At 44.7% G+C, this 27495-nt stretch overlaps 1 protein-coding gene across 1 annotated transcript in view; it reads right to left on the bottom strand.

The window, feature by feature from the left end:
* Positions 1–5615: 5615 nt before the first annotated feature.
* The window catches only part of sdc3 (syndecan 3), a 40630-nt gene continuing 18750 nt past the window's right edge, over positions 5616–27495 (bottom strand). The window contains exons 2-5 of the mRNA XM_037094014.1: positions 17020–17113; positions 13057–13949; positions 10985–11174; positions 5616–8726 (exon numbers count right to left, since the gene is read on the bottom strand). Coding sequence (XP_036949909.1) covers positions 8560–8726; positions 10985–11174; positions 13057–13949; positions 17020–17113 — 1344 coding nt within the window. The 3' untranslated portion in view covers positions 5616–8559. The remainder of the gene's footprint in view (positions 8727–10984; positions 11175–13056; positions 13950–17019; positions 17114–27495) is intronic.

Raw genomic sequence — 27495 nt, 5'->3', positions numbered from 1 at the left:
TTCTTGATGGCTTGGCGGTGGGGAAGCAAAGATTTTAGATCTTTGGCACAATGTCAAAACATTAGTTACTTTTATTGATTATCTTTGAACGTTATGTTAGTATTATCATTTAAATGCTACTGTATACTTCTACTCCACCTGCCTTCAGAGAGAAATATTGTACTTTTTACTCCATTATCTTTACTTGAGTGCTTTTCAACTGAAATTTGAACATTTTACATAACATTTGATATGCTTAGAAATTACTACACATTATTTGAGGTTAAAGTGGTTGATCTCAGTCTCTGCGATGTAAAACCCTGTCCGTCTATGAGTCGTTAGCAGCTCCACTCGAGGTGGATTTCCCCTCTAATCTTTTCACATGCTTTCCGTTAAATAACAGTTCAAGGTCCAAAGAGATACAAGTAATGAATAATTAATTTTAAATAAGCAAAGATTAAAGAGCTGTTTTTCTTCTCCCCTCTCCCATTAATCTTCTCACGACCCACCCGATTTATTTTGTGACCCTTGAGAGGGGGCCTGACCCACAGGTTGGCAGCCACTGATTCAAACTAATTCTATAAACTGTTAACCCCACCTTGAGCAGCTAACACAGTAGATCGCTGCTTATGTACTGATGCATCGGTGTTAAGAGTCTTATAACAATATTGGAGTACTTTTACTTTGGATACTTGAAGCACATGTAAGTAATAACATTACTGGTCTTTATTTAAGCCGGATTTTAAACGCAGGAAATTAACTTGAAATGTTATTTTTTTTTTTTTTTTACATTGCCTGTGCTTTTCCCGAAATAACCTTCCACAATTGATATTCATAGTACATCTGTGAATTTCAATTATCACCTCATAACCTCCACTGTATCACTATAATGTGCAATAATGATGATAATTATGTGAGAACTGGGGTGGATCTCTCAATAAAGCTCACTATTAGATTACTGCAGTTTTGGGGGGGCGTGTAAAAGTAGAACTCCATGTAGCTTGTAATTAAAAATAATCACACCCCTGTGAATCATATCACCATAAAATTGGACTGTAGCTTAATAAAAGACTATTATGAAACTTGTAATGTGTTTTGGGATTTCAATGCAGGTTGACTCAACTGTTAGTCACAGATAGGCACAGGTTCATTCAGAAATTTTCTCCAACAGACAGGCGAGAGAACTCCAGAAAACTGAAGGAAGGCTTTGTGACAGAAGAGAAACAATCCTTTGAAGCTAAAGAGCCCTTAAAACAAAATAATGTATCCATGAGTTTCCTGTGGAGGTCGCTGGGGATTTGGGGTTACCAGAAGAAACGATAATTACGCCGGTGATCGGCGGAAGTAATGTACATAAAAGAAGAGTAGCAAAATAAGTGACGTACGTGGCGGCGCTTTCAAGGCTTTTGAAGTGTAAGCTAAGTGGGCTAAGCAATAAAAAATAGTCTTAGTACTTTTTACTGGATAAAATTGCTGACCTAGATCTTTCTGATCGATTGATATGCTGAATCAAAGACGTAAGAAAGAGGATTAGCGGGGCGCCGTTAAACTCAGTTGGTAGAGTAGGCGTCCCATGCAGCGGACCCCGGTGTGGAACCTTTTGCTGCGTATCTCTCCCCCTCTCTCTCATCCTGTGTCCTGTCTTCAACTGTTTTATCAATAAAGGCCAAAAATATATATATATTTAAAAAGAAAGAGGATTAGCGGTCCTGTTGCCATAGAAAAGGCCAGATCTGGTGCAAGTCGTGCCCATAATTCGAGCAAGGTATCATGGGAGTTAGGAATAAGATGGCTACCTTTTTACATCTGTTTTAAATTGTATTCAGCTCAAACGAAGACTGATACCCCTCCTTTCTTTGAATGAATAAGGTAATAAATATTCCATAATTTACAAGAGAAAAGATAAGAGACTATTCCAGAAAAAAAAGCATGAGTTTGTGTACATCAAAAACATGTTTTTATTGCTTCTCACTCCGATACATAATCATGTGACTCCCTTGGATTTATCCTGCGAGCCCTCAGCTGTAAGTTGAGGATAAATAACGCTGATCCTTTGAGCTTCTTATTCCACAAAATCCTAAAACAGGCCAACACAAAGCCTCTGTTGAATGAAGTGCACATGTAACAGCTCACTATCTATTATTCAGCATCGTGCGCGGCTCCCAATCCAAACTATTGCGTGTCGGTGGTGACAGTGCCAGGTTAAAATCATCTTCCAGTCTTGCTGCCGTTGTTCCACTGTTACCCACCAGATGGGGTACTGACAGGACCCCAGGATCTTAAACCTTCTCCTGCCTACCCCGGCTCTACCCCTCCCAAACAGAAGAGGACGGAGATAAAAAAAAAAAAAAACCCTCTCATCCTTTGTGTGAGGTACATTTCCATATCAGCAGCCCACTACCCAAGGCCAGAACAGCTTGCTGTCTTCTCTGGATTCACTGAAAGGCCATCTGCAGACTCCTCCACATCAGGTGACCTTGGTTTCGTCTGGTTTGATGCAAAGAATGTAAACATCGGCCCCGTTAATAATTTCCTTCTCTGTCTGCTCACAAATCCCCACGGACAGTTTACCCAGTCTCTTCCTAAGTACATTTTTATACGATGACTTAAGTATAACAACATCTCTGGCTGTTCCTCCCCTCGAGGGTCTAGTAGTGAGTTCAGTAAGCGTAAATGGGCTGTTAAAGAGACTGTGATCATACAGTAGCTCTGCATACAGGGCGGTGTACATTGGTGTCACTAGGTTAGAAACGGTATGAAGGCCAAGCTAATGCTGGAGCATGATAACACCCGAGTGAGACTTCATGTCTGTAGGCAAGTACTTTTGAATGTACGTAAATTCGTTGGATTGTAAAATCGGAGCAGCCTGTTATTGCACACTGTTTCAAGTCCCGAGTGAAGAAACAAACAAATCCTGGGCCTCAAGTTTAATCCAGCACCAGGGGGAAGTTGAGTAATAGCCAAGAAGACCAAGGATCAAAAGGTTTAGATCACCCAAGAAGCGAAACAACCCCATGTTTTTTCCCTTACATCCAGGAGTTATTCAGCAATGCAAACTGTTTTGTTTTGAGAAAACTGTCTCTGAGATTTTTAATTTTTTTTTTCCTGCAGCCCAGTGAAGTGGAGACAAGAAGAATTTTTATTTCGTTACGCTCACAGAGATGAAAAATCACATGTAAATAATTCAGTGGTGTGTGTCTTCCAGCAACAATGTCCCGGTTACTTTGGATAATCCAAAAACCACGCTGACAACAGCCTGCTCTGGATTAGCGAGAGTAACCGGGACACTTTGTTCTTAAATGTTATAATTGCGGAGAGCACCGCAAATTGCGTTGAAAGAAAAAGTTCATCCAAAAATGAACAGTCATTATCTCCTCACCCTCGTGCTGATGGAGAGTCGGGTGAAATGTCACCGACCACAAAACATTTAAAGCCACTTCAGTTGTAGAACGCTGCACTGTTTTGGGTTTTTTTATTTTTTTGCTGTTAACCTCCAGAAATGATAATGACTGAAAAGGTCTGGATCAATCATAAATGCACTGCCGTATACCACGGAAGGTTGCTTTTTTTTTGTTTTGTTTTGTTTTGTAATTTGGGTGGAGTGACCCTTTTAGTCAGTTAAAAAATTTCCCAAACTCCAGCTTTAATGGGGGTCTGAGGACTACTGTTAATGAAGTCCCAGCAACAGCACTTAACTTAAATATTACTCAAGTAGAATCAGGTTAAGTATTAATTAACTGCACGTCTAAGTAGCCCTAAAACAAACAGCTCCTCTAGCAGGTGCATGTGGTGATAGTGAGAAGGCGAACGGGATGTTCTGACAATATTTTAATTGCATGTAATTCCTCCAATTATGTCCTTCTCCAGCAACAGCGACAGTCTTTGTTATACTGAAAAGCTTTTTTTTTTTTTTTTTCCCTCCGACTGTTTGCATTATGAGTGAGGAGAATGTGTGATTGGGCCGCAAGACCGAAAATATTCATTTATTATGTAATTCCTACTATCCTAAAAGTCCTTCAACCCATTCATCCGTTATCTATACCTGCTTGTCCTTCAGCAGAGTCGCGCAGAGGGCTCTAGGTTCAAACAAGGGGACTGTCGTGCTGTGAGGTGCATTTTGAAGGCACTGATTACATTATTTCATTCAAAATCTGCCCCAGTGAAGGAAGAATTACTGATCTTGAAATATGCTCCTACGACCGCCCCAAGTTCACTGCGTTTTTATTGGCTGTGCTAAATTGAATAAAGGCGCATTTGTGAGAGATTTAGCAAAATTAAGGTGCCGCATCAACTATCGTGGGTATGGTATTGTTGATCTTATAGACTGTGTGTATATTATTTCATTTTATGCACAATCCTAAAACAAAAACAGACTCAAATTCGCCGAGGTGACCCAGAGAAAATCATCAACAAGGGAGTATTTTTCCAGGACAGGAGCACTAGTGGGTTTCTCTCTGCAAACAATGGAGCCTCGCTGGGTTTGTGTGCGGCACTTTAAAGGACTAGTTTGACACTTATTCGCTTCCTTGCTGAGGGTGAGATAAGAAGATTGATACAAGCTTCCAAAACAGCTGCCAGTTAGATTAGCTTATGCCAAGTTCACACTACAGGATTGTAGCCCTGACCTTACTGTGGCTGACTAACAGCCCCAGATCAGAGGCAGATCAGCGCTCGCTCATGTGAACAATGAATAGTGTGTGTGTGTTTGTGTGAACCGTTCAAAAGCGGGATCCAGTCGCAGCTCGCAAAACGCGTTGCCTGCGGCTGCTGGATATGTAGCAGGCTGAATATCTGGTACCAGGACCGAGCTACAGCCGCTGAGAGCAGACTCTCCTCTCCTCTCTCCCTCGCGCCTCTGCCGCCATCCACAGTGGCTCTCTGAACCCATTCTCATCTGGCATCTCTGTACGAAGCGGGCGGAATGACAGCCTCTGTCATTACCAGAATACATGCAAACAAGCTGTTCAGTATTGGTAACTGTGTCATCTTTGCTTTGCACCAGTGCAAAAAAAGTAATCCCTGCTTTCCACACATCCTCCTCATCCTTCCTCGGCGAATACAGCTCACCAAGACCTCGGATCGCTTGGACCGCCGACCTCCGGCGTCACATCTCACACGTGTCGTGCGGTCTTGTTGTTTGCGACCCCCCCCGTCACTCATGTGCAGGGTTGCCGAGGCATTAGGTAACATAGTTTGCCTCCCAGCACGCTAAAGCTAAAACGTTCACACCACAGAAGTAGTCCAGCACAGAAGTGCACGACTGTTTGAAACCAGAACTTGACCTTTATGAGAGGTGACGTTGGGCAGATTCTTTTTATTCAACCGGTGGACAGAACGAGGCTAGCTGTCCTGCCTCCCGATTCCAGTCTTTATGCTAAGATAAGCTAACCAGCTGCTGTATAGCTTCGCATTTAGGGCTACAGTATTATTTAGTGTTTTTAATTTTCAAGTGCTGAGTAAGAGCATATTGGGATCATCATGTGATCGTCCTTCGTGGTTTGGTTTAAACAACAGCTACGTGTCATATCTAATGGAGAGCAGACCGGACACTGACAGCAGAATGGAACATTTCATCATGTGTCCTTGGTTCACCCTTTCACAAAGACAAAAAACAAAACAAAACAAGACAAGAGAGGACAGATTTACCCAATCAGGTTTTTTATTTGGAACAGAGTGGCAGATTAGTGACAGGGCGGTGGCGTGGAGGATCCGCCTCCTCTCGCTCACTCAGCCAATGACAGAAACTCAGCCTTAAAAAAATGCAAATGTATAAAAACAGGAATGGGAACAGCAAACATAGAGTAGTGTAGCCTCCATCGGGCTTCACACACACTCACACACACACACGCATACCTTTACTCACAAACAAATTCACCCTCTCTCTCTCTCTCACACACACACACACACACACACAGACACGCACACACACGTCTTATTTGGCTACGCAGGCTTAGATGGGTACAAACACACATGTTTACACTTCGACAGTCACTTTAGAAAAGACAGTACGTGTTAAGATCATTCCTGCCTGTGAGAAAAGTGGCGTGTTGTCTGTCGGTCTGTCCTGCGGCAGAGACACAGATAGGCAGACAGACAGACAGTGAAAAGACAGTCAGTGTGTGTGAAAGCCACTGTGAGGGGACCAGCTGCCCCGAATTCAGCAGTGAACAGACTAAACACACGCAGACACACACACGCGCGCGCACACACACACACATCGACAGGCTAGTCAGTGTACACAAGAGTCTGCTGTGAAATACCAAGGTGAAGCACTCACGCACACACGTACAGGTGGTGGCTTAGATGAGGTGTATACACACACACACACACACACGCACACACACATATATTCTCACACACTGTGGCGAGGTGGGCAGGTGACGTACACACACAGGAGTGGAAGAGGTGCGTTACCTGTCTGTGGAAGAGCGTGAGAACTGCTGGAGTAGGTAAACACACACTCGACCACAGTACATTCCGACTTTAACTCACCCCTCTTTTTCTTTCAAACACACAAAGACACACACACACACACACACACACACACACACACACACACACACACACACAAGCATCCACACACACCCAGACTAGTATAGTTTTGACTCCCATGCATTTTTGTTCTACAGTACTGAGTATAATAGAAGCTACTAGCCCAGTCGCACTGGTGTGGTTATTGTTACAATCTCTTAGATAGAAGCACAGCCCTCCTGTCTCCTCACATTCCCAAACCGAATCCTTTACCCCTTTTCCCCCCATTGTCCCCTTACCCGAAACCAAAAACAAAAAGAGCCCGACAGCAGGTTCAAGTTGACCCCATGAACGCTAATTCGACAGCTGCTTCTCCTCATAACCAAAGCTTCGATGACAAAAGTTGCGATTTTTGACCGAATTAGTGCATGCGGGAGCAACTTCCCTGCGAGGATTCACACTTTTTTTTTTCATCAAAGCCCCTCTCGCTTCCCAGAGGCCCCCTCCCGTCCCCGAAACAGAGAGCCAATGGCAAAAGAAAAAAAAAAAAAAGAAAGTGAGGCATGCAAAAAAAAAAAAAAAAGGTGTGCGAGTGACGGAGGGAGGGAAGATATCAGATGAGGTGATGACTGGACGCGTAGTTGTGCTTTTACACAAACAGACCAAACTCTAAACCAACCGGTAACTGATCCATAACTAATCAATAACATATTGAAACCACCTGATCTCGCTTGTTTCGCGAGGGATGACTATCACGATGACGACGATGAGGATGACGATGGGAATGGGTTTGATATGTGCTTGAGTGATATGATTTACAGTAGATTCAAAGTCCGTGTGGTGTCTGCACTTGTGCGTGCGTGTGTGTCGTGTGTAAGTGCGTGCGTGTGTTCGTGCGTGTGGCTGACGAGAGCACAGCTCATCTAGAGGTGATGACGGATGTGATGGATAAAAACTCTTCATGATCATGCAGATGGTTAGTGATGCCAGAAAGGATACGCTGATATTTACATATAAAGTTTGTTTTTTTTTCTGCTAAATACACATCCTCCTGTTTCAGAATTATTATTATTATCATCATCATTATTATTATGTTTTATTATTATTATTATTCACCATCCAGCCCAAAACATTGATATATTATTGGTTATTATTACTATCCGTAACTAGTCTTTGTACAGCTTAGAGGAGCAGATGGACCAGCCGACGTTTCCACAGCGGCTCCTCGGCGTTGAGAAACGCGCCGAGGGTTGATCGCCGTTTTCTGGTTGGCCGGGCACAGAGAGAGAGGTCAGAGCCACCTTCAAGCAAATACATGTCTGTGTGTATGCGTGTGTGTGTGTGTGTGTGTGTGTGTGTGTGTGCGAGAGTGGATGTGCGTTATGAGTCTTTGAGCACCAGAGGGATGGAAGGCACAAAAGAGACCTTTCCTCTCACCTTTTGACCCTGGGCTCTGTGCGGCCAACCAGACGCCGCGTGTGGACGTTTTTTGGGTGGGTGGGGGAGAGAGAGGCAGAGTCGAGCCCACCCCCCCTTCTCTTTCTCTTTTGTGTCTTGCTCCGCTCGCTCCACCCCTCTCCTCTCCTCCTTTCTTTTCAGCCTTTTCATTCGCTCCATAAAAACAGAGGAGGAACTTTTTCTGTGTGCTCGAAAACACAGGTTAAGAGCTCGTGTTTTAGTTTTGTTGTTTGTTTGTGTTCTCTTTTTTTTTTTACAAAATAATCATATCATTACATACAGAACAAAAGAATCTGTAGAATATTAATAACAACATTTACTTTAAAAACATCTTGTGTGTATGTGTTATTTTTTTCAGAATATATTTGGATTTTTTTTTGTTCCTTTTGTTTGTTTTTGTTTTTTGTTTTTTATGTCCTCTTCTTCGTTGAAAAGAAAGTTCCAAGTCTGCAGAGAGAAAGGCGCTCTCAAGTGTTTTGGAGACGAGAGGAGAGAGGGATGAGGAGAGGCGAGCAGATGAGGGGGAAGGCGACGAAGAGGAGGAGGAGGAGGAGGAGGAGGAGGACGGGGGCTTAGAGTATCTTTCTCTCTTCTCTCTCTCGTTCTTTCTCTCTCCCTCGGTGCGCGGTGTGTCTCTCCGCCACACGAGTGTTATGCGTAAAACTCCTCCTGCTTGTCTGGTTTCTGGTAGGTGACGGTGGCCTGTTTGGGTTCCTCCAGCGTGTAGCTGCCCTCGTCCTTCTTCTTCATCCTGTACACCAGCAACATCACCAGGAAGGCTGCGAAAAGTGCGCCCACTACTCCTCCAACTATCACCGCTGAGGAAAGACAGAAAGAGAGGGTGGATGCTTTAGAAAACCAGAACTTTCTCTGACAAACACACATAAACAAACGCCAAAATACAATTAGAGCTGCATCCTGCAGCAGAACTACATCACCACAGCTACCACAGCGTTGCTACATTCTAGCTGCTAAGTGAAGACTGATGAGCCTGAATGTGCCAATGTGAATTGTGTGTGATTGTGTGTGTGTGTGTGTGTGTCTGCGCGCAGCCCTGCAGTGCTACATAGCAGTTAAGCCCGATGGGGCTGGTGTAACCAAGCTGCAGCAGCTGCACCTTCCTCCCCACACGTCACTAATGAACTGTGCGCGATAGATTAATGTGCAGTTATCAAGAGGGAGAAATAACTTTCCCTCGTTAAACTAATTGGCATCGACGCCAAAACGGAGAACAAACTGTTTATTCTCCGAAATGCTGGAGGAACATTTGTCTCCATTTATTGTGTGGGAGGTGTTTGCTTTGTTCATTCCATTACTGCCAATATCAGAGTGCAATCGGCTGGGGTATCTGAAACGGCAGAACTTTTCACCGAAGCACTGTCACTGCAAAAGTGCTCGCCGCTCTTGACTTTTCACACCATTTCTTGTGATGAAGTCAAATTTCTCTGAAAGGTTTCTTTTTTTTTTTGGTCAGATCATGACAAAGTTTTTTAGTTAAGCTGTACTCCACTTTTACCATCCCTGATTTTACTGTGAAAGACAACTGTGATATTGGACAGAGGGAAAATTAATTGCATTCTTCCAAGTGCATCATTAGCAGTTTCTCATAAAAAAGATGATGAACTACTTTTTCGAGAATCCAGAGCGAAAGAAAGAATTTTTAGCCATGCTAACAATGTGGATGGGTCCAGCACATTACCATGAATTGTGATTTGCGATTTGGTGATTTCATTCATTTTTACCTGGTACAATCATCAAATCAATCACTTCACTACGTCCAACAATTTGGTACAGAGGGGTCAGCCATGGTCGCTAGCATTGCTGTAGACTCTTAGTCTCGTTAAAAAATTTATGCAACAGCCACAGCACTGGTTAGATTTGTGGTGCAAAGGCTTTAGGGTGCAATATGCTAGTCTTGTTGAATTCATCCTAAAAAAAAAACAGGGGGCAGTATATCACCCAAATAAATGCTCACTGCCGCCAACTGTAGAAACCATAAGCTAGTTAGCTCAGTTAGCTGTACAGCTCGCAGTCCAGACTGGAAGCTTGGTGCACCAGGGAGTGTTGTTTTTTTACACTGCTACCACAGGAGCTTTGGAGCCTGACGGGTGGGGTTAGTTGGTTAGCATGCTAAATTCAGTATATAGTTCTGAAACACAAAACATAGATGTTGTAGTTTCAAAGCTTTTATTTCTTCACTTCATGTTCTTGATAATCTTATTTTTTGGAATGTTTTCAACTAAAATGCTGATATGTTGCACCTTTAATTGCAGAGGTCTATAGAAAGTCATATAATCTATATAAAAATCTATATGCATGTATATATAATTATATGAAGGAAACAGAAGATCAATCAGTCGCCGCATTAACATAGACCCTAATATTCCAGAAAATCTGGAAAATCTTCTGAATCAGTGTGAAAAGTCAAAAATGGCAAGTATGATTACAATGCCTACACATGTACAGCACTATATATATGAGGTTCTAACTTGGTTCTATCACACAGAAAGTGTAGTCTAGCATCTGTTGCCTCCTGCTCTTTACCAATGACCAGGAAATCAGCGAAAACCACAGCGAACAGTCCACCAATCAGAACAGCTGAGGGGAAAGACAGAGAGCCGGTCAGGTCAGGCAAGTTGGCTGCGCCCTCACTTTCTACGACAGCTCTTTGGGATGAGGAGAGGAGAGGGGGGCACTTGAAAAGAAATTGGATTTGCCCAGAGGGAAAATGATGAGAAAAAGAGGGGGGAAAGGAGGGGTTGGAGAACCCAAGAAGAGGATTGCTTGTTCTCAATGGGTCAAACGGGGCTAAGTAGCACATTCAGTTATCGTGATGAATCTGCAACTACTTGAACGCGAGTTACTGCCAGTTTATCTTAGCAGCTCCCAGTAAGCAGGGAAAGAATAGGAGGCAACGGGGGATGAAATCTGTTGCTCTAAGAGGTGACTACCAAGCGGGTTATATGACAGACAGGATCAGACAGGCAGTGAGACAGACAGACAGATACAGAGCTGGGAGACCGGGACAAACATTTAGAAAAGACTTCACAAATTCACTTTACAGGGAGATACCTACCTATTAAGACCTCTTTTCTCTCCAGGATGTTCTTCTGTGGGAGCTGGGCGGCAGAGCTTCCTCCGTCCACCGTGTTTCCGATCAGATCAGGCTCCCCTGGCGGCATACCTCGACCAAGATCGTTGCGGCGATCGTCACGGATCTCGAAATCTCCACTCGTCCCCGCAGCACCCATGTCATTGTTAGCCTCCTGGGACCGAGAGGGAGAGAAAAGTGAGCCTGACGACAGGGAATTTACATTTGACGTAATCACATTTGTTCCATGGGAGCTGCTGCACCGTAGCTCATCCAAACCAACACAAACGGAGAACTTTCCATGGCACATGTTCGCCTTTAAAACAATGAGCCTCTGTATGTTTCTCAGTGGGGGAAAGCTGCATATTATCCAACACATATACGCACTTCATAAAATCTGGCAGCCCAATTACAACGTGGAAAACCAGACAAATCTTTGTGCATCATGCTTTAATGCAGCACTGATGCAAATAAACAGGGGCACACTAATCAGTGGAATAGCTCTGGTCTGTAAATGACTGGGCTGTCAGTGTTTAAGAGGCGGGCAGACATAGGGCTGGGTATCAAACCTCAATAGTTTATTGGTTCCGACCAAAATGAGCCCATTATACAGATTTGTGGTCTCATCCACTTCAATTCACTTTGATCAGATAGTTCTTGATTTAAATCCTCATTTTGCCAATTTTAGACTGCATTTCACGGAGGCAACGCTCGAGTATGACTTCTTGTGTTTATGCCAGATTTAAAGGGAAAGGCTGGTGATATTGATATTTATTGATATTAATGTGCCAACAGATCTCATTAGTTGAACAGAACCAACGATTAATCAATTCCTGAAGCACTGCCTTTATAGCTGAACCATGATATAGCTTATTCTAAAGCTTCTTTTTACAAGGGACATGTTATCATCATGAGCATGGGCATGGTTTGCTTTGGTTCAATCCTACATACACCATCCTGCTGCTGGAATTTCTCAGTGGGCCAGCAAATGTGAATTAATTTGCAACTGAAAATAGGCCTCAATTAACACACATCATCTCCTGTAGGAGTTACAAATGAGTACCTTGTTTTGCTAAAGAAAATGTTGGACATTTTGGAAACTATGCATAGTTGCTTTCTTTCTGAGAGTGAGATGAGAAAATGATAGCACTCTCATGCCTGTACATTGAGTATCTAGCAAGAGACCGGAGGTGATTAGCCTAGCTTAGCATAAACACTGGAAACAAAGGGAAACAGCTAGCCTCGACATTACAAAAAGTCGCTTTCTTTCTGAGAGTGAGATGAGAGGATTGATTCCACTCTCATGTCGGAACATTAAGTATAGAGCAGAGGACCAGAGGCGATTAGCCTAGCTTAGCATATATACAGGAAATACAGGAAAAAAATAGCATGCTTCAGGATTAAGTTAAAAATATATGTTTACCTGCACTAAAGTCTTAATAAATGTAGATCTAATTTCTCCTGCTTGGGGTCTCTAACTCAAAACAGTGAAGATGTAGTTTGATGATGATGTGAAGGAGCATGGGATCATGGGAGTTGTAGTCTTTAGTGTGAAACAACCACCATTGCCAATGAACATATCTGACGTTGCAGGTTCGGTCAAGTTCACTATCCTCCTTCCTCACTCGCTGAGGAACATTATTGGAAACATTTGAGATAATGTTTGTAGACAAGACAACAAAATATATAACAAAGGCTGAGTCGTATTTATATATTTAAAAGTGGAGTTACACTGTTTGTTTAATCACCACACAAACAGTGATGTTAAACCAACAATTTGTGGTTTCAGGGGGTTTATATGCTATAAATAACTATTGGCAAACAAAAACTTGGCGCAGTGATTTTCCAGAATCTTGTCGTCATGACTATGCCAGGCTGGTTCACTGGGTGGATGGATAAACTGTTGTTTATCAAGAAATAGTTCCACCACTTAATTTCCTCTAAAACCCTGAAACTCACATTTGTTTGCTGCTTTGATGGTTGCCTATGGGAGGAAGATATGATTGTTTATTGCTTACATATCAGTACAATAACATGGGTTTGCTGACTGAACTCACCTGTGCAGTTGTGGGCTGCTGTGGCCGGGTCGTCCTCACTGTTGGCACTGCCTGAGTGGCTGTCGTCATAGGAACCCTGGGCCTGAAGGGGACCCTGGTCTTGACAGTGGTGGCGGCAGTGGTGGTGGTAGGCGCAGCCGTCGTGGGCTCAGGAGTGGTCTCTGCTGTGGTTGGCATGTCTTCATCTGTGGTGGTTTCCATGTCGAAGCCTGGGTAAAACGGTGTGGGTTCAGGCGACAGGTAGACGTCCTCTTCTTCTTCTGTGGTGCTCAGGTCGTCCGAACCGGCAGAGGGTGCCGCGCTTTCCGCAGTGCTGTCTGCTGGGTTGGTGGTCACAACGGGGACGGCAGCAGGTGATCGCGGGGCGGCGGTGGTCTGGGCAGCGGCCCTGATGCGCTCCAGCTCTCTCTCTCTTTCAAGCTCACGCTCTCTCTGCCTCTCTCTCTCTTTCTCCCTCTCCCTCTCGCGCTCCCTCTCTCGCTCGCGCTCTCTCTCCCTCTCCCTCTCTCGCTCCATCTCCCGGACACGCTCCCTCTCGCGCTCCCTCTCTCTCTCTCTCTCCAACTGTCTCTCCTTCTCCAGCTCTCTCTGCCTCTCCTGCTCTCTCTCCTTCTCCAGCTCTCTCTGCCTCTCCAGCTCTCTCTCCCTCTCCCTCTCTTCCTCCATCTCTCTCTCCTTCTCCAGCTCCTTCTCTCTTTCCCAGAACACACCGCTCTCTCCGTCGGCCTCGGTGGGCAGCAGGGTGCCGGTGGGGTCCTCCGGGTCAGGGCTCGGCTCAGCTGCAGGTGAGGCAGAGGGGGCGGGGCTGGTGGCCTGGGTGGTGGAGAGGAGGAAGGGCTCTTCTGTGGTGAAAGACACACCCGCCGATGTCGGCCTCACTCTGATCTCAGGTACTGGAGATGAGAGGAAATGTAATTAGAAATATACTTACATTTATTGCAAGGATTTTCTGCTTAAACATAAAAAGCAGAGCAAGAAGATCGTCTCTTTCTATATAGTTATTATGTATATTCTTAAAGGGTAAGTCCACCAGTTTTACACATACAAATGTGTTTAGACTTGATAGGCAGTATGACTGCATAGGCAAAACACTAGCATAAAGTCTTTTGTGGCTCCAGAAGAAGCTGCGTGTAGTGACACAGATTGCCTCCAGTGATGTCACTTAGTGGCTAAGATGCATTGTGGGTAATGTAGGTTCTAGGTTTTGAAAAGCAGTCCACCGGTTTAGCATTACACTCTCAGAACTCTGTTGGACTCATTATTCCATGTTTTCATCTTCCCCTGAAAACTTGTCACCTACATTACCCACAATGCAATGTAGCCAGTGAGTGACATCACTGGAGGCAATTTCTCAGATCACACGCAGCTTCTTTTGAGCCACTGAAGGGTTTATGCTACTTTTTTCACATACATAGTAGCACTTCATGAGACCTGCTAGCACGCTTTCATTTTTTCAAGCTCGTCACCAGCTCAGATTCTTTCTTATCCTGGTTGGAAAATTCATAAAATTAAAAGTATTGTGGATGAACTGAGGGGACTCTCTGCCTGAGGAAGAAGCTGCTTTGTAGTCTGGTGGTACGGCGCTCGGGAAGAGATAATTTTGCTTCGCTTTTGTCTACAGGGGCCGCCAGAATCAGCAAAAAATGAAAAATTCCTTGTCACAGCTTTATTTCAAGACGCAGGGGAGTCAAAATAATTACACATGTACACATTACTTACTTAATCACACATCCCCTTCGTCACTCAACCGTCACACAGCCCACACAAACATTAAATCAGAAACGGAGACTGTGGCTGCATTTGAAAAATCAGTCCCCTGGGTGCTCATTCACTTCTCTCCTTATAATAAACATTCAATTACTGACTCTCTATTGAGAAGGACAAGAAGATTTTAGACACTTAAAAATCACACTGTCATTTGCATCATCACTTACAGGTGTCGCATAATTCAAATTTTTGGGATCCATAAAATGTGACACGTCACACTGTGGGACTGTTTCTGGAGAGCAGTGTACACCACATCTTGCCTACATTTCACAATATAGTCAACAAGAATATTTTCTAAAGGTTATTTTTGGGGCGCTTTAGAGAGGTTACAGCTGGGAATCAAACTTGAGGGCATAGGAAAGTTGAGGGCAGAGATATGAGCGACTCCTATGATGGTCCTAAGCCGACTCAATTTGAAAATTCCTCCTCTTCACTCTGGTTTTAACCTCCATCAACGCTAAGCTGCTGTTTTTCCCACCTGAAAATGGAGCTTGTTAAAATAGCTCTCCGTATTGGCTCAATCTGAGGATACCTGCCTCCTGTTTTTAAGTGTGGGCAGGGAAACGATGATGTAAACCTGGTGGTGCAGTTAAAGTTAGCGCTGCACTTCCATAAGGTCGGAGGGCGCACAACGCGCGGATTAAAAAAAGATTTGTCCATATTTTTAAAGCAGAGGCCGAGTTTCTGCTTCTCTCTCTCCTGCCTCTCTGCGATCGTTTCCAATGTCAATAAAGCAAATCATACCGCACCGCCATGTTTGTTTTGTCAAATGACTTCAGGGTCACAAAGCAGTGATTTTATTGACGACTCCGCACGGCAATCAGAGCCGCAATCAAATCACTATTTTCTGCTCATTTAACCGTCTGCCAACAAAAAAAAAAGCAGAAAAAATATGTAAAGTAGAATAACAGCAGTGAATTGTGAGTTCAGCTGTACTCAAACATCGACGGAACAGAGGTTGGTTTTTACCAGCGGAGACCAGATGTTGGCTATGATGTGTGGTTTTGACGGAGGATGGAGAAGAAAAGATTTAACTGTTGTTGTTGTTTGGCGTTTCAGAATGGAGGGAGGTTTTTAAGCAAATAAACGGAAAAGGCAGAGGTGGATACAAGAGAAGAGAAGAGAAGAGAAGAGAAGAGAAGAGAAGAGAAGAGAAGAGAAGGGACGGGACGAGACGAGACGAGACGAGACGAGGCGAGAAGAGAGGAGGAGACGGTGCTGACGACTGAGTCATTCTCTTCTTAAATCTCATAATAGCATTATACCACCTTTCATTTCGCCATATAGCAGTGAAGCTCCCTGGGTTGAAAGAGAAACAAATTGAATTTACAGGCTCAAAGACATGAAGGCTGACAGAGGAGCTGGAGAAGGAGAGCGAAAATGTGGACTCGAACAATGCATCTTCTGTTAAACTTATCACACGCCTCAAAATGCCACATTCTGCAGCAGACAGCGGCGCGAAACACACACATCCGCCTGTTGAAAATGAGCTTTCCCTTTGGAATCCGAGGGCTCTGTATCACGGTTTGAGATAAAGCAATTTGCCGGGGCTGCTGTTTCGACCACAGGGGGTGCCCCATCTGCACTCTCCTGCTCTGAATTGTAATTTATTTTGCCCTCCGCTAGCGCAGTGCCTGAACCGAGGGCAGCCCTCAATGAGTCATGCTTAATAAGGAGAGCCATGCGGCCAGATCAGAAAATCAGCCCTGAATTACACCAATGTGATTTACGTTAAGTCGGTAATTCCTAAACACGCAGGCAGCCAGCTAGCTCACTCGAATGCAGATAGAAGCTCGCAGATAGGTGCACACAACTGCTGGCGCGCGCGTCTAATCTGTGTGGACTGTAATCTGATTAGAGTAAATAAGATCTCGGGGGAAACAAGCCCTTGTTGTTGCTTGTTTGTCGAGGGCGTGTCTGCGTTTATAGGTGCTTTCAATAAATGTGAATAAAACCTGTCTGCCGGGTCAAACAGCGCGTCTGATCCGTGCAATTGTGTGTGCGTGGCCTTTGTGCATGTGGACAGAGCGACAATAAGTCCAGAGTGAGGAGGAGGAGGAGGAGGTGTGAGGAGGAGGGGTCTTCAGGGTCAGCAGATTGAAAACCAGCAGCTGTCGAGTTTGAAAGCACCGGGGCGCGAGTGTGTCACCTCACACACACACTAAAACACACACACTCACACACACACACACTTACAGCCAGAGCCAGAGCCAGAGTAAAGGTCCTCGTCGTCGTAGAACTCGTCCCTCGTCGAGCCTTCATCATCGATGGACGGTGACCAAGTCTGTCCCTGAGAGAGACACAGAGGAAGGAGGAGGGGGTACAGATGACACAGATTAGAGTTATCCATCATGAATGACTGAGCTGTTCGTCATTTCATTTAAAAGAGAGACCACTTTGGCAGATTACACGCACACGCTGACACGCACACAACCGTTCGAGAGGGGGGTGGTGGGTGCGCGGGCGGTATTATGGCGGACGGGGCAACATCTGTCCGTCTGCGAGGCCGTGGAGGAGCATGGTTAATGAGTTGATCTAAAGCTGGGGTTTTGGCAGAGGAACATCAAAGCCTTTAAGGAGAGAGGGGGGTTTTATTCAGGCTCTGCGAACGTGTCAGTTACAAGCTACGCTCAGCCTGTAAAGTAGCATGCAGAGTGCGAGGAGGAAGCTAACTTGTGAACTCTCCGGCCGCCACACACAACAATATCCATCACCAGTTGTTTTCTTTTGATTAATTTATCAATCAGTCGTCAGATTATTGAGCCAAAACACAACGTTTGATTCCAGGTGGATAGCTGAATACAATATATGATATGTCAGAGTGTATATACATCGCAGGAAGCTAAGATTCACGTTTGAAACTAGCCGTTAGTCTGAGATGACGCTGTTACTAGATATCCCAGGTTCCCAGCGAATAAGCACAGCAGAAATGTCAGATAGATGTCTTTGAGTGTTACAGTTACATTTGAAAATCACGACAGAAATAAACAAGTTTCCCTTTTTCCACATATCTTACACAGTGCCGTCTACCTTGAGGCTACTCAGCAGCAGCTGAGCTTTGAGCTACATGCTAACTGTAACAAGCTGACATGATGTTGAGCAGGTATAAAGTTTACCATGATCACCATCTAAGTTTAGCGTGTAAGCATGCTAACATTTGCAGATAATTACTGAACAAAGTATAGCTTGCAGGTCCTAAATCAGAGTTCTGGAAAAATTTCGACGTGATAACAGAGCTCCATCAAACGTTTGGCATTCACCAACATTTTTGCAGTTCATCCAGTGAGAAACAGAAATGTGCCAATTACAATTCGTGTCAATCCCGACGATAGATGTTGAGAAATTTCCCTTAAAACCACAAATGTGAGACTCATGATAAGATAAGCTCAATGAAAAATCACCAGAGTGATGTAGGTTTCAACCCTCTAAGCTCCATATAATTATCTGTACCAAATGTTACAGCAATCCATCCGGAAGATGGACCAAGTGTTGCTAAAAATGTTGAATTTCTCACAAAGTGGCGTCTTCAGATTGTTTGTTTTGCCTGGCTGAGAGTCCGAAAGCCAAAGATGTTTAGTTTACTGAGCAATTCCTCACATTTGACAAGCTGTGATGAGCAAATATTTTGCTTTATAAATTACTTTGCATAATCTTTGATCAATATTGCTGTAGTTTAATAATATCGGCACTATATTGGGCTCAGAGTTTGCTTTACATTTGAGTTTTGATAGCTGCGCCCTGAAGGCTCTCCATCTGTAACTGTCTCCCCATCGATCATTTCGAGGCGTCCTCCCTGCTCATCGCTGCGCCTCGATTCAGGCCTATTTCGTCTGTGAAAAAAAATGAACGTGCAAGCTCGCCCTGCGACCTCTGCTAAGGTCAGGCGACAGAGATTAGTCGAGGATCGTCCGGGGGTTGAACCTCTGAAGTGAGTGACCCCAGCCTCCTGTCACTTTGAGGCTGATCCCTCCTCTCTCTTCATTCACCTCTCTGTCTTTCTCTCAACCTCAACGCCACATCCCCGCCGTGTTTAAACACTCACCGTAGCACTCACTAAGTCATACAGGGTCAGCTAATACTGCTATTGAATGCATGCACTTAAGAGACACCGCCCATACTGCAGTGCAAAGATATATGTTTCCAATCTACAGATCATACCGCGCTCGCTTCAGAGAGTACAGTTACTGTAAAAACCTATTCTGGCAACCTATTTCAACACACTTTATGAGCGTATTTCCCCCTTGTTTTACTTCATACTTCTACTTTACCACATTTATTTGAAAGCCACAACTTTCTGGTTCACAACGCAACATTAGCATCTATCTAAAGTTGTGTTTATTCGGTCACTATATACAGCTTACTTCTGTTTTCGGTCTCCTGCTAAATGCTTCACTGTGTTCACTCGCTAGTTGCTGAGTCTGTCCGGCTGCTGTGTGCTGCTGGGGAGGTAGTTCACAGCGGATTTGTCAGAGCTTTTTCACTGAAACGGCTCTAAGCTGCGGCTGGGAAGGACAAGAGTTGATTTGGCAGCTGGAAACCGAAACAGCGAGCTGAAAGATGCTAAAACACTCCACAGCGCTGAGTTGAGCTGAAGAGTCAGTTGATGAATTCTCTGTTGGAAATAGGGTGAATGGTGTCAGTGGGGGGTGCCAAATCACACAAGATATAGGCTACGTTTCTACATAATGTTGCAGTAACTTAGGTAAAGTTTTAAATACATAAATGTATACGCTAAAATGCAGCTGCACTGTGCCGCTTTCAGTAAAGTAAAGGAGTTTGATACCTCTGCCATCACTGCATTTTGTGCCTAGATCCAGCTCGATGCACACTAAGTAGTACCATGCGATGAAGCCAACAACAAAGGGCTCAGTTTTGCTTCAGGTATTGGAAAACAGTCAGTCCACTGCTGAATATGTGACCAAAACAAACGTATCTCCTCAGCAATCTTAAGCCCATCCTGAGGCCCTATGGAGCTGTGCCTTTGCTAGCCTGTGTGATACTAATTGCGGACAAACACACACGCACGCACAGAAGCAGCAGAGGCTCCTCCCCGGCTCCAGACAGAAGAAACCTGATGCCTTTAAAAGCCAATAAAAGCATAATGGAATCTAGAAACCCGAGCATCTCAGTCCATCACATCTCAGCGTGAGGTGGAGCTGAAACGCTATATGTACCTCCTGCAAATGAAATTGACTTGAAGTCGTTTTGGCGCTCGACACACCGAGGTTATGGGCCTCACAAAGTGAAGGGATGAGTGTGTGTGTGCGTGGGTGTTTGTGTGTGTGTGTGTGTGTGTGTTTAACGCTTTGAGAGTGAATGTGTGTGTGAAGTCCTGGTGATCTCGAACCCTGAAAGTGCCGAAAAGTACTGAAAATACTTCTCAGTGCAAGCATGGTGCCAGTGTGTGTGTGTGTGTGTGTGTGCGTGTGTGTGTGTGCTGTATTCCAAGGATCAGTTTTACAATGAAGGCCGTTGCTATGGGCAACCTTTGCCTTTCACAGAAATTCCCGTCTCCCAGTGAGAAGCTTCCAGACACACACACACACTCTCTCACACACATTTTTAAGAGCTCCAACTACATAAGCAAAGGTGTTATGTAACGTCAAATAAACAACCCTTAAAAAGCCAACATCAAAACAGTCTGCTCCTCCAGCTCCACCCTCTGTCTGTCCCTCAGATGCCTCCTTCCCCCCCCGATCCACAATCTCTGTGCCAGTGTTTCCCCGTCCTCGCCCCATTTTCCTTTCATCTTAAACTCCATTCCTTATCTCCAGGCTAGCCCCCTAAATTCAGCGTGACTCCTAAAAACACACACACATTTTTAAATAAACACACACCCCGCCCCCAAGGCGGCACCGGCGCCCACCCCAGGGGCCCCTTTTACAAGTCCCCCACACACACAACCACCTCCAGGACATACTGGGGCTGCAGAGGCTACTCTGCTGTTTGCCTATTTCAGTTTCTTTGGGAGCTGGTGTGTGTTTAAATGTGCATCATCCGTGTTTATCCAAACCTTTAATATGTAGCCACTCCCCCCCCCCACACACTTGTGTCTCGACATGTTCAATTTACGATATTATACGTGTGAATTCAGGGTATGGCGGGCAGGAGGAGTGCGTCATTGTATGTAATTACAGTGTGTGTCTGGATGGGTATAATAACAGGTTTTGCATGTGGTGCATGTGTACAGGCACACACAAATGCCCCTCAGACCTACGGTATCACAGTGTGTGTGTGTGTGTGTGTGTGTGTGTGTGTGTGTGTGTGTGTGTGCGTTTTTATGTGATTTTGGGGGCTCAAATAGGGCCAGCTCTGCATTTTGCCTCTGTTTCAGGAGCTATAAACAGCTGCACTTTCTGCCTGCGCCACATAGCTAACTAACCACAACGAGACGCAACGAGCTCCCCTCCACCGCACGCATCACCCGGGGCCAAAATCATCTGTATGTTGCCCTCAATTTCTCTCCACCACTGCATTTTGTTCCCATTCGTTATAAAAGGAAACTGTAAGATGACAGCCGTATTCGGCTGGATCTTGCGCAGTGAATGCAATCCTGGTTTTTGGCAACGCATGAAGCACTGCCATTGTGAGACATGCGGTGCCAGTTGGAGTCATTTTAAAACAATCTGGGAGCGTGGAATATATAATTATGTATACTTGTGTAAAAGGAGAAGGGGAAAACATCAAATTGAGGGACAGGGAGAGAACTGACGCGGAGAAAGAATCTGTGTTTGTCACTGGAATGTCATGTTCTGACAAAGCGAACACAGGTGTGTCCTCCGCTGCAACATTTGCGGTTACTCAGGTAGAAACCTGATCTAAAGCTGACATCAGGCTTTGCACTCTACATTTGATCCTATAGCTGCATTGCGAGCGTGTGTGTGTCAGCTAGTTTTACTCGTTTTACAGCCAGAGAGCCTCGATTTTATACCTGAGCTGACTGCGCTGAGCTTTCACGCAGGACCTTTGATTTGTTCCAGATTTTTAAATTTGGGATGAACGAAATTGCACGATTATAAGAGTGTGACATTAAACCAGCAACCTGACAACGAGAGGGTGTGACAGTGTGTGTGTGTGTGTGTGTGTGTGTGTGTGTGTGTGTGTGTGTGTGTGTGTGTGTGTGTGTGTGTGTGTGTGTGTGAGAGGGTTATATGACAATTACCAGCATTCGTGCGGCAGAGAAAAGACCATGGTGTGTGTTATGTCTGTAGGAACAATGGGTGCAGCTCACCTACTACTAAGAAGCAGGAAGTCAGATAACAATAGCAGGCAAAGGTAGTTATATAGACACAGTGATTCACACACACACACACACACACACACACACACACACACACACACACACACACACACACACACACACACACACACACACTAGTGGAAGATTTACTGGCCCAAGATCATTCTTTTTTGGTTGATTTTCTGGCTGGTCCAGTCAGAGATCCCCTCTAGGCGAGCCGGGCAGATAGAAAGCTTCATTGTGATTGACTTCAAATGCATTCTTCAGTAACCCGAGAGGCTGCTGCTGCTGCTGCTGCTGCTGCTGCTGCTGCTGCACAATGCCTGACACATACACACACACACACACACACACACACACACACACACACACACTCGAGCATTTCTAGCTCCTATAGCTGATACAGTCGACGCAATGCTGATCCTCTTCGCAGAAATAATCGTTAATTGTGCTTTTTAATATGTGAGATTTTATCGGGGCGAGTGTTCTCGACTGCTGCAGCATCACTGAGCCTTCAAACTGTGAAGAATAATTTGAATACTCCCTCTGCTTTCTGGCACCATCTGTGAGTCCCACTCCTCTAGCTGCCCCTCCATTTACTGCATCCACAGTGTGGGAGGAAGAGAGGGAAGAGAAAGACAATGAAAGAGATACCGGGGTTGTGTCCATTGTATTCTTATTTCATGTCCCCTTTTGACACTCTTTCCTCAGAATAGGAAGAATCAACTTCAAGGTGCCATATGTAATTTTAGTTCTAACATTCCAAACATTTACGATGTAACAGTAATGACGTTATGTCAAGGAAATCTTTGTATTGTATTGAAGAGATGTTCACTAAAGCTAGCATGGTAGCCAGCAAGCCAAAGCTCCTGTTCTAGCGGTGTAAAAATCAATACCCCCTGGCAGTCCAGCTAGCTGCTCAGCTATCTGAGCTAACAAGCTACCAGTAGCTACAATCATGGATGTATAAACACAACACTGTTAGCAGCAGTTAGCAGTTACTCTGTTGATGTGCTGCCCCTGTTTGTTTGGAGTATGAATTCAAGGTGGCAAACTCTTATGTAATGCACCTTTAAGTATTTTGACTTTGTCGCATTAAACTCTACAGCTCAGAACTCAAAGACTCTTCATGTTCTGTCATAAATACAGACAAAGAAAAGCAGCAGTTCCTTAAATTTAAGAAGCTGGATCCAGCAAATGTTTGACTTTAGTGCTTGAAAAATGTCTGCAGCGATCAATAGACGATTGGAAAATAATTTGTGACATTTTAAAATGAACCATCGGGAAAGTTCCAAAATGTAGGCAAAAAAAGGTCCAAGCAGTGAAAAAAGAGAACATTTTTGTCTGCGTTAAGACCTCACATGAGCACATCCACACCCTTGAACTAAATGTGTATTATTGTTGCAATAGATGGCTTAAACTTCAATGCGGGTGTCCTGAAGTGCCGGTTGTCAAACGTGTCACCAGGCACTTGAGCGCAGCATGATAGTAATAATCATCTGGCAGGGATTTGAGAGCCAGATCATCCTCGAAAATGAGGTAAACTGATCTTTACGGGAAACGTTTTCTAACCACGCCGCAGTTCAGTTCACTGTGGGTGGAGGGCCCACGCTCCATGCTGCTAATCACGGCTGTCTGCGTGTCCACTCTTCTCCAGAGCGGTCTGACCTCAAGCTGATAAGAGGCTGTGGGCTGTTGGAGCAAACTGACAGGAGGGCACCGTTGATAACTCTCTACCTGGAAAGGGTCAGACCGCTCGGCGCACGTCCTCCGACTAATTGCGCACTTACAGGAAAACCTGCAGTCTGTTGACTGTTTGTATTGTTCCACGCCCATCTCTCTTTCCGGAGTGGATCCCCGACCCTGTCAGCAGTGACCTCTAATCTCCCTCCATCTTTTGCTTTTTCTTGCCGCCTCGTCTCACTCGCCGCCGCCCTGCTCTGCCCCTCTTACCAGCTGGGGGAGATTGGGCGGCAGCCAACCTGGACGCTAACACACTTAACAGTCAGACAAGGAGACGTGAGAGAGAGAGATAGAGGGCAGCCAGTGTGTGCGAGTGTGTGTGTGTGTGTGAGTAGGTTACCAGGTGACGGCCTGGTTAAGACACCTGCCACCCTTAGCAGAGATTAGCACAGAAAGCCTGTGCACAGTCACGCCACTGGCAGACTTCAAAACACCTTTGAACGCACACACAGACACACACACACACACACACAGACACGGTCGGGTGTCCAGACAGTATCTTGTAGCGATGACGTCAGGTGCACTCCTGCGAACATCAACACCTGCACGCTACAGCCAATGAGGTCAACACAATCCTGTCTCCTTCTACCTTTACCACCCTAAAGATTCTCAAGTATTCATTAGAACCCAGAACCCTCCTGACATCCATGTTTTTGCATGTTATCTGTGACATACTGCAGACGGATTTTAAGTTCTGTTGTTGGTCCCAACTGTGTGCACTTGAGATGAAGACAATAAAGTCCGAATCTTCTCCAAAACCCTCCTGCCGCAGCAGATCCACAGTAGCCAGGTTTCTGTCTGAATGTAGGGCTGAAAGTCTGCAAAAAATATACGCTACCTGTGAACATTAGGGAACAGGAAGGAGAACGGGAACGGATAAGAATAAAAGAATAAGTTATTCAGCTATTATCTACTGACCCACATTCCCATGGCTCCTCAATGCGAGGTCAGGCTCCAGCAGACGGGGGTGCATGCTAACACTTGTAGTCAAGCAGCTTTCAGCGACGGTTGTAAATAACGTCTTTTCAAATAGCGACAGATACTTTGCTTGTTTATGAGACTGCTGCCACACCTCTTTGGTCCAGGTCTCGTTTGGTTCACTCGACTGAATCGGTGAGAATGAGTAGGTAATGACTGAATCACTTTTTGGGTGAACTTATCCCTTCATCTAGATGTTATTACTGTCCTTTTTTTTTGAAACGTTGTGTTTGCTTTTGTTCATTTTTGGAGTGACAGTTTTTGTGTTTGTCTCTCACTGTAGGTTTCTTCTGTTTTGCAGGTGTGTAAAGTCGTTGCAGTCCGACTTCTCGCTGGTGTCGCGACCGTTGACACTGTGTATCTCTGCTTGTTGTCTTTTGTTTTTGTTTTTTAGACTCAGAGAGTCTAGCGAAAGCTTTGTAGAAGCTAACTGGGAAGTTTCAATATTGGGATTTTAACGAGATAAACAGCTGGTGGCGCGATTCTCCATTAATCACTGCGGAGGAGGAGGCCGCACCGAGACGATGTGATTACAGCTCCAACCGAACCTTCAGAGGGCGCAAAAGAATGAAGAAAACATGACGTAATAATGGCATTTATGTTTGTTTCATGTGTTAATTTGAGGCACATTACAGACTCGTCGTTGCTCCACGCGGATCTGACGTTTTTATCTCCCCTTCGGCAGATGTTTAAGTCTAATGATTTGTGTATGTCGTGACTCATTCGCTGCGTCTGTCTTTAAAAGATATGGCAACATTTGCACCTCAACCAAAGACGTGAACCACTTGCTTTTTTTTGTATTAGGACTATTCTGTTGTGCTTCTATTTCACGGGCTTTACTTATCTCAAAGCACACTTATATTTTTGCCTATGTACGTACCGTGCAGCTGTTTAGGTGATAAACAAACAAAAGTATGATAAAAATGTATATATATGTAAATATTTGTCATACAGGGTCATTTGAACTATACACTCTCAAGTAAAGCACCTCTATTTGTTAGTGTCTAACTGTGCCCCAGGATCACTGTTGATGCTACGAAACTTAACAATGAACTGTGACACTATTAAAGAATATTAAAAAAGAAAAGAAAAATCCGAGACCTTACCTTAAGTAAGAAATATGCGAGAGTTTCACACAATACAGTAAATGAAAAAAATCCCCCACCCTGTGGGTTAAAAACATTCAGCATCCATCAGAATCTCTCTCAAGCTATATTCCAAACGCTGCACATTTACTGTCACCGTTTTGATGAATGTCTCCTCCTGTGAAATAATAAGTAATTTCAGCACCCTGGGCCTCTTTTCTTTTTTTTCCAGCAGTAAGCCGAGTCAAATAGCTCCAAATTTAAAAGTTAAATTATCATTTAGTGTCGAGAGATTCTTTGCGGTAACAGCTGCAGCGGGGGGTCATAAGCAGGCATCACTTAGAGTTTGCAAGGAGGAACCTGCTGAGCAATTTTACACTGATTAGCCGTTTAAATGATGGGACCGCGGTTCTGGGTGTCTTGGATAAAATCACACTACATGGGGATTAATAGAGCAAGAACGTTAGATGCCACTTTTGAGCCTAATACTAGGCTATAAAACAAACATTAAGTGAATTGCGAGGGTTATAGCCGCTTATGTTATTTTTAAATATATAAAGATCCAAACTAAAACGATCCCTGTGCTCATGAGGCTGCTGGTAGCACTGAGTGGGAAGGTAGAAATCTGAATTAGTCCCTTGCCAGACACATTTCTGATCTTCTCTCGCATGTTTGTCTCAGTTTTTCCACACACGGGCGCTCCCCGTGACCGACGAACGCGAACCGCCGAGCAAGAACCGTAAACATGTTCATGTACAACAGCCAGGAACCGAGGAAACGAAACGCTTTTCCTCCTTCGTCTATTTTTAGCGCTTTCTGCCGATCAAATTCCTGATAGCGCTACCGTAGCTGATCCAAATCAGAGCCACATCGGCCGTATTAATTCCCTCCCTGTACAAAACCTGTGGGAGGATGGCGTTACACTGGCTCAGTGGCGGTTCTAGACCAGTTTTAATAGGGGGGCCAGGTTGGGGCCAGCTTTTTTGTTAGGGGCACATACAACCCGGGGAAAAAGACAAATCCCTCATTCAGACAAGGAATGGGACTTAAAACAGTGTTTACAATTTCAACATTTTTGATTGGGTAGTAAACTGCTGAGACACTTCATTTCTGCCTTTCCCTTCGGTACAAAATCATTGCAAGAAATCTGTCATTGTTTGTCACTGTTGGGGGGGCCACAGGGGGGTCCAGACTCAGAGTTACGGGGGCACTGGCCCCTGTGGCCCCCCCGAAATGCCCCTGCACTGGCCCCAGTTTTATTATTCCTGCCGGCTCTGGCCCCCTACAGCTGCTGGTGCCTCAGCGCGGCACCACAACCACAGCTGAAGAGCGACCGGGCAACTAATATTATCTTTCTAATATTATCTTGAGTTATAAGGACAAAGATGATCTAAGTGATGAATGCCCGTATGGAAAGTTGTGCATTTGCTAAACACGGCATACGGTGCAGTGAATGGCTTGGTCGAGAGAGCTGCAGCGACGGAACAGGTGCAACAGCGGAGGAAACAACTCACGCGCCCGGCTCACTGGAAAGCAATTTAAATCTATTTTCATGCAGAGAGGCCTTCAACAATTATCTCATATATCTGTTACAAAACAATAGACCCAGATCCATTTATGGCAGTG

This window comes from Acanthopagrus latus, chromosome 3, assembly GCF_904848185.1.
Source record: "Acanthopagrus latus isolate v.2019 chromosome 3, fAcaLat1.1, whole genome shotgun sequence".
Taxonomy (NCBI): Eukaryota; Metazoa; Chordata; class Actinopteri; order Spariformes; family Sparidae; genus Acanthopagrus; species Acanthopagrus latus.
Note: the sequence above shows the minus strand (reverse complement) of the source record. Positions and strands in the feature narration are given on the sequence as shown.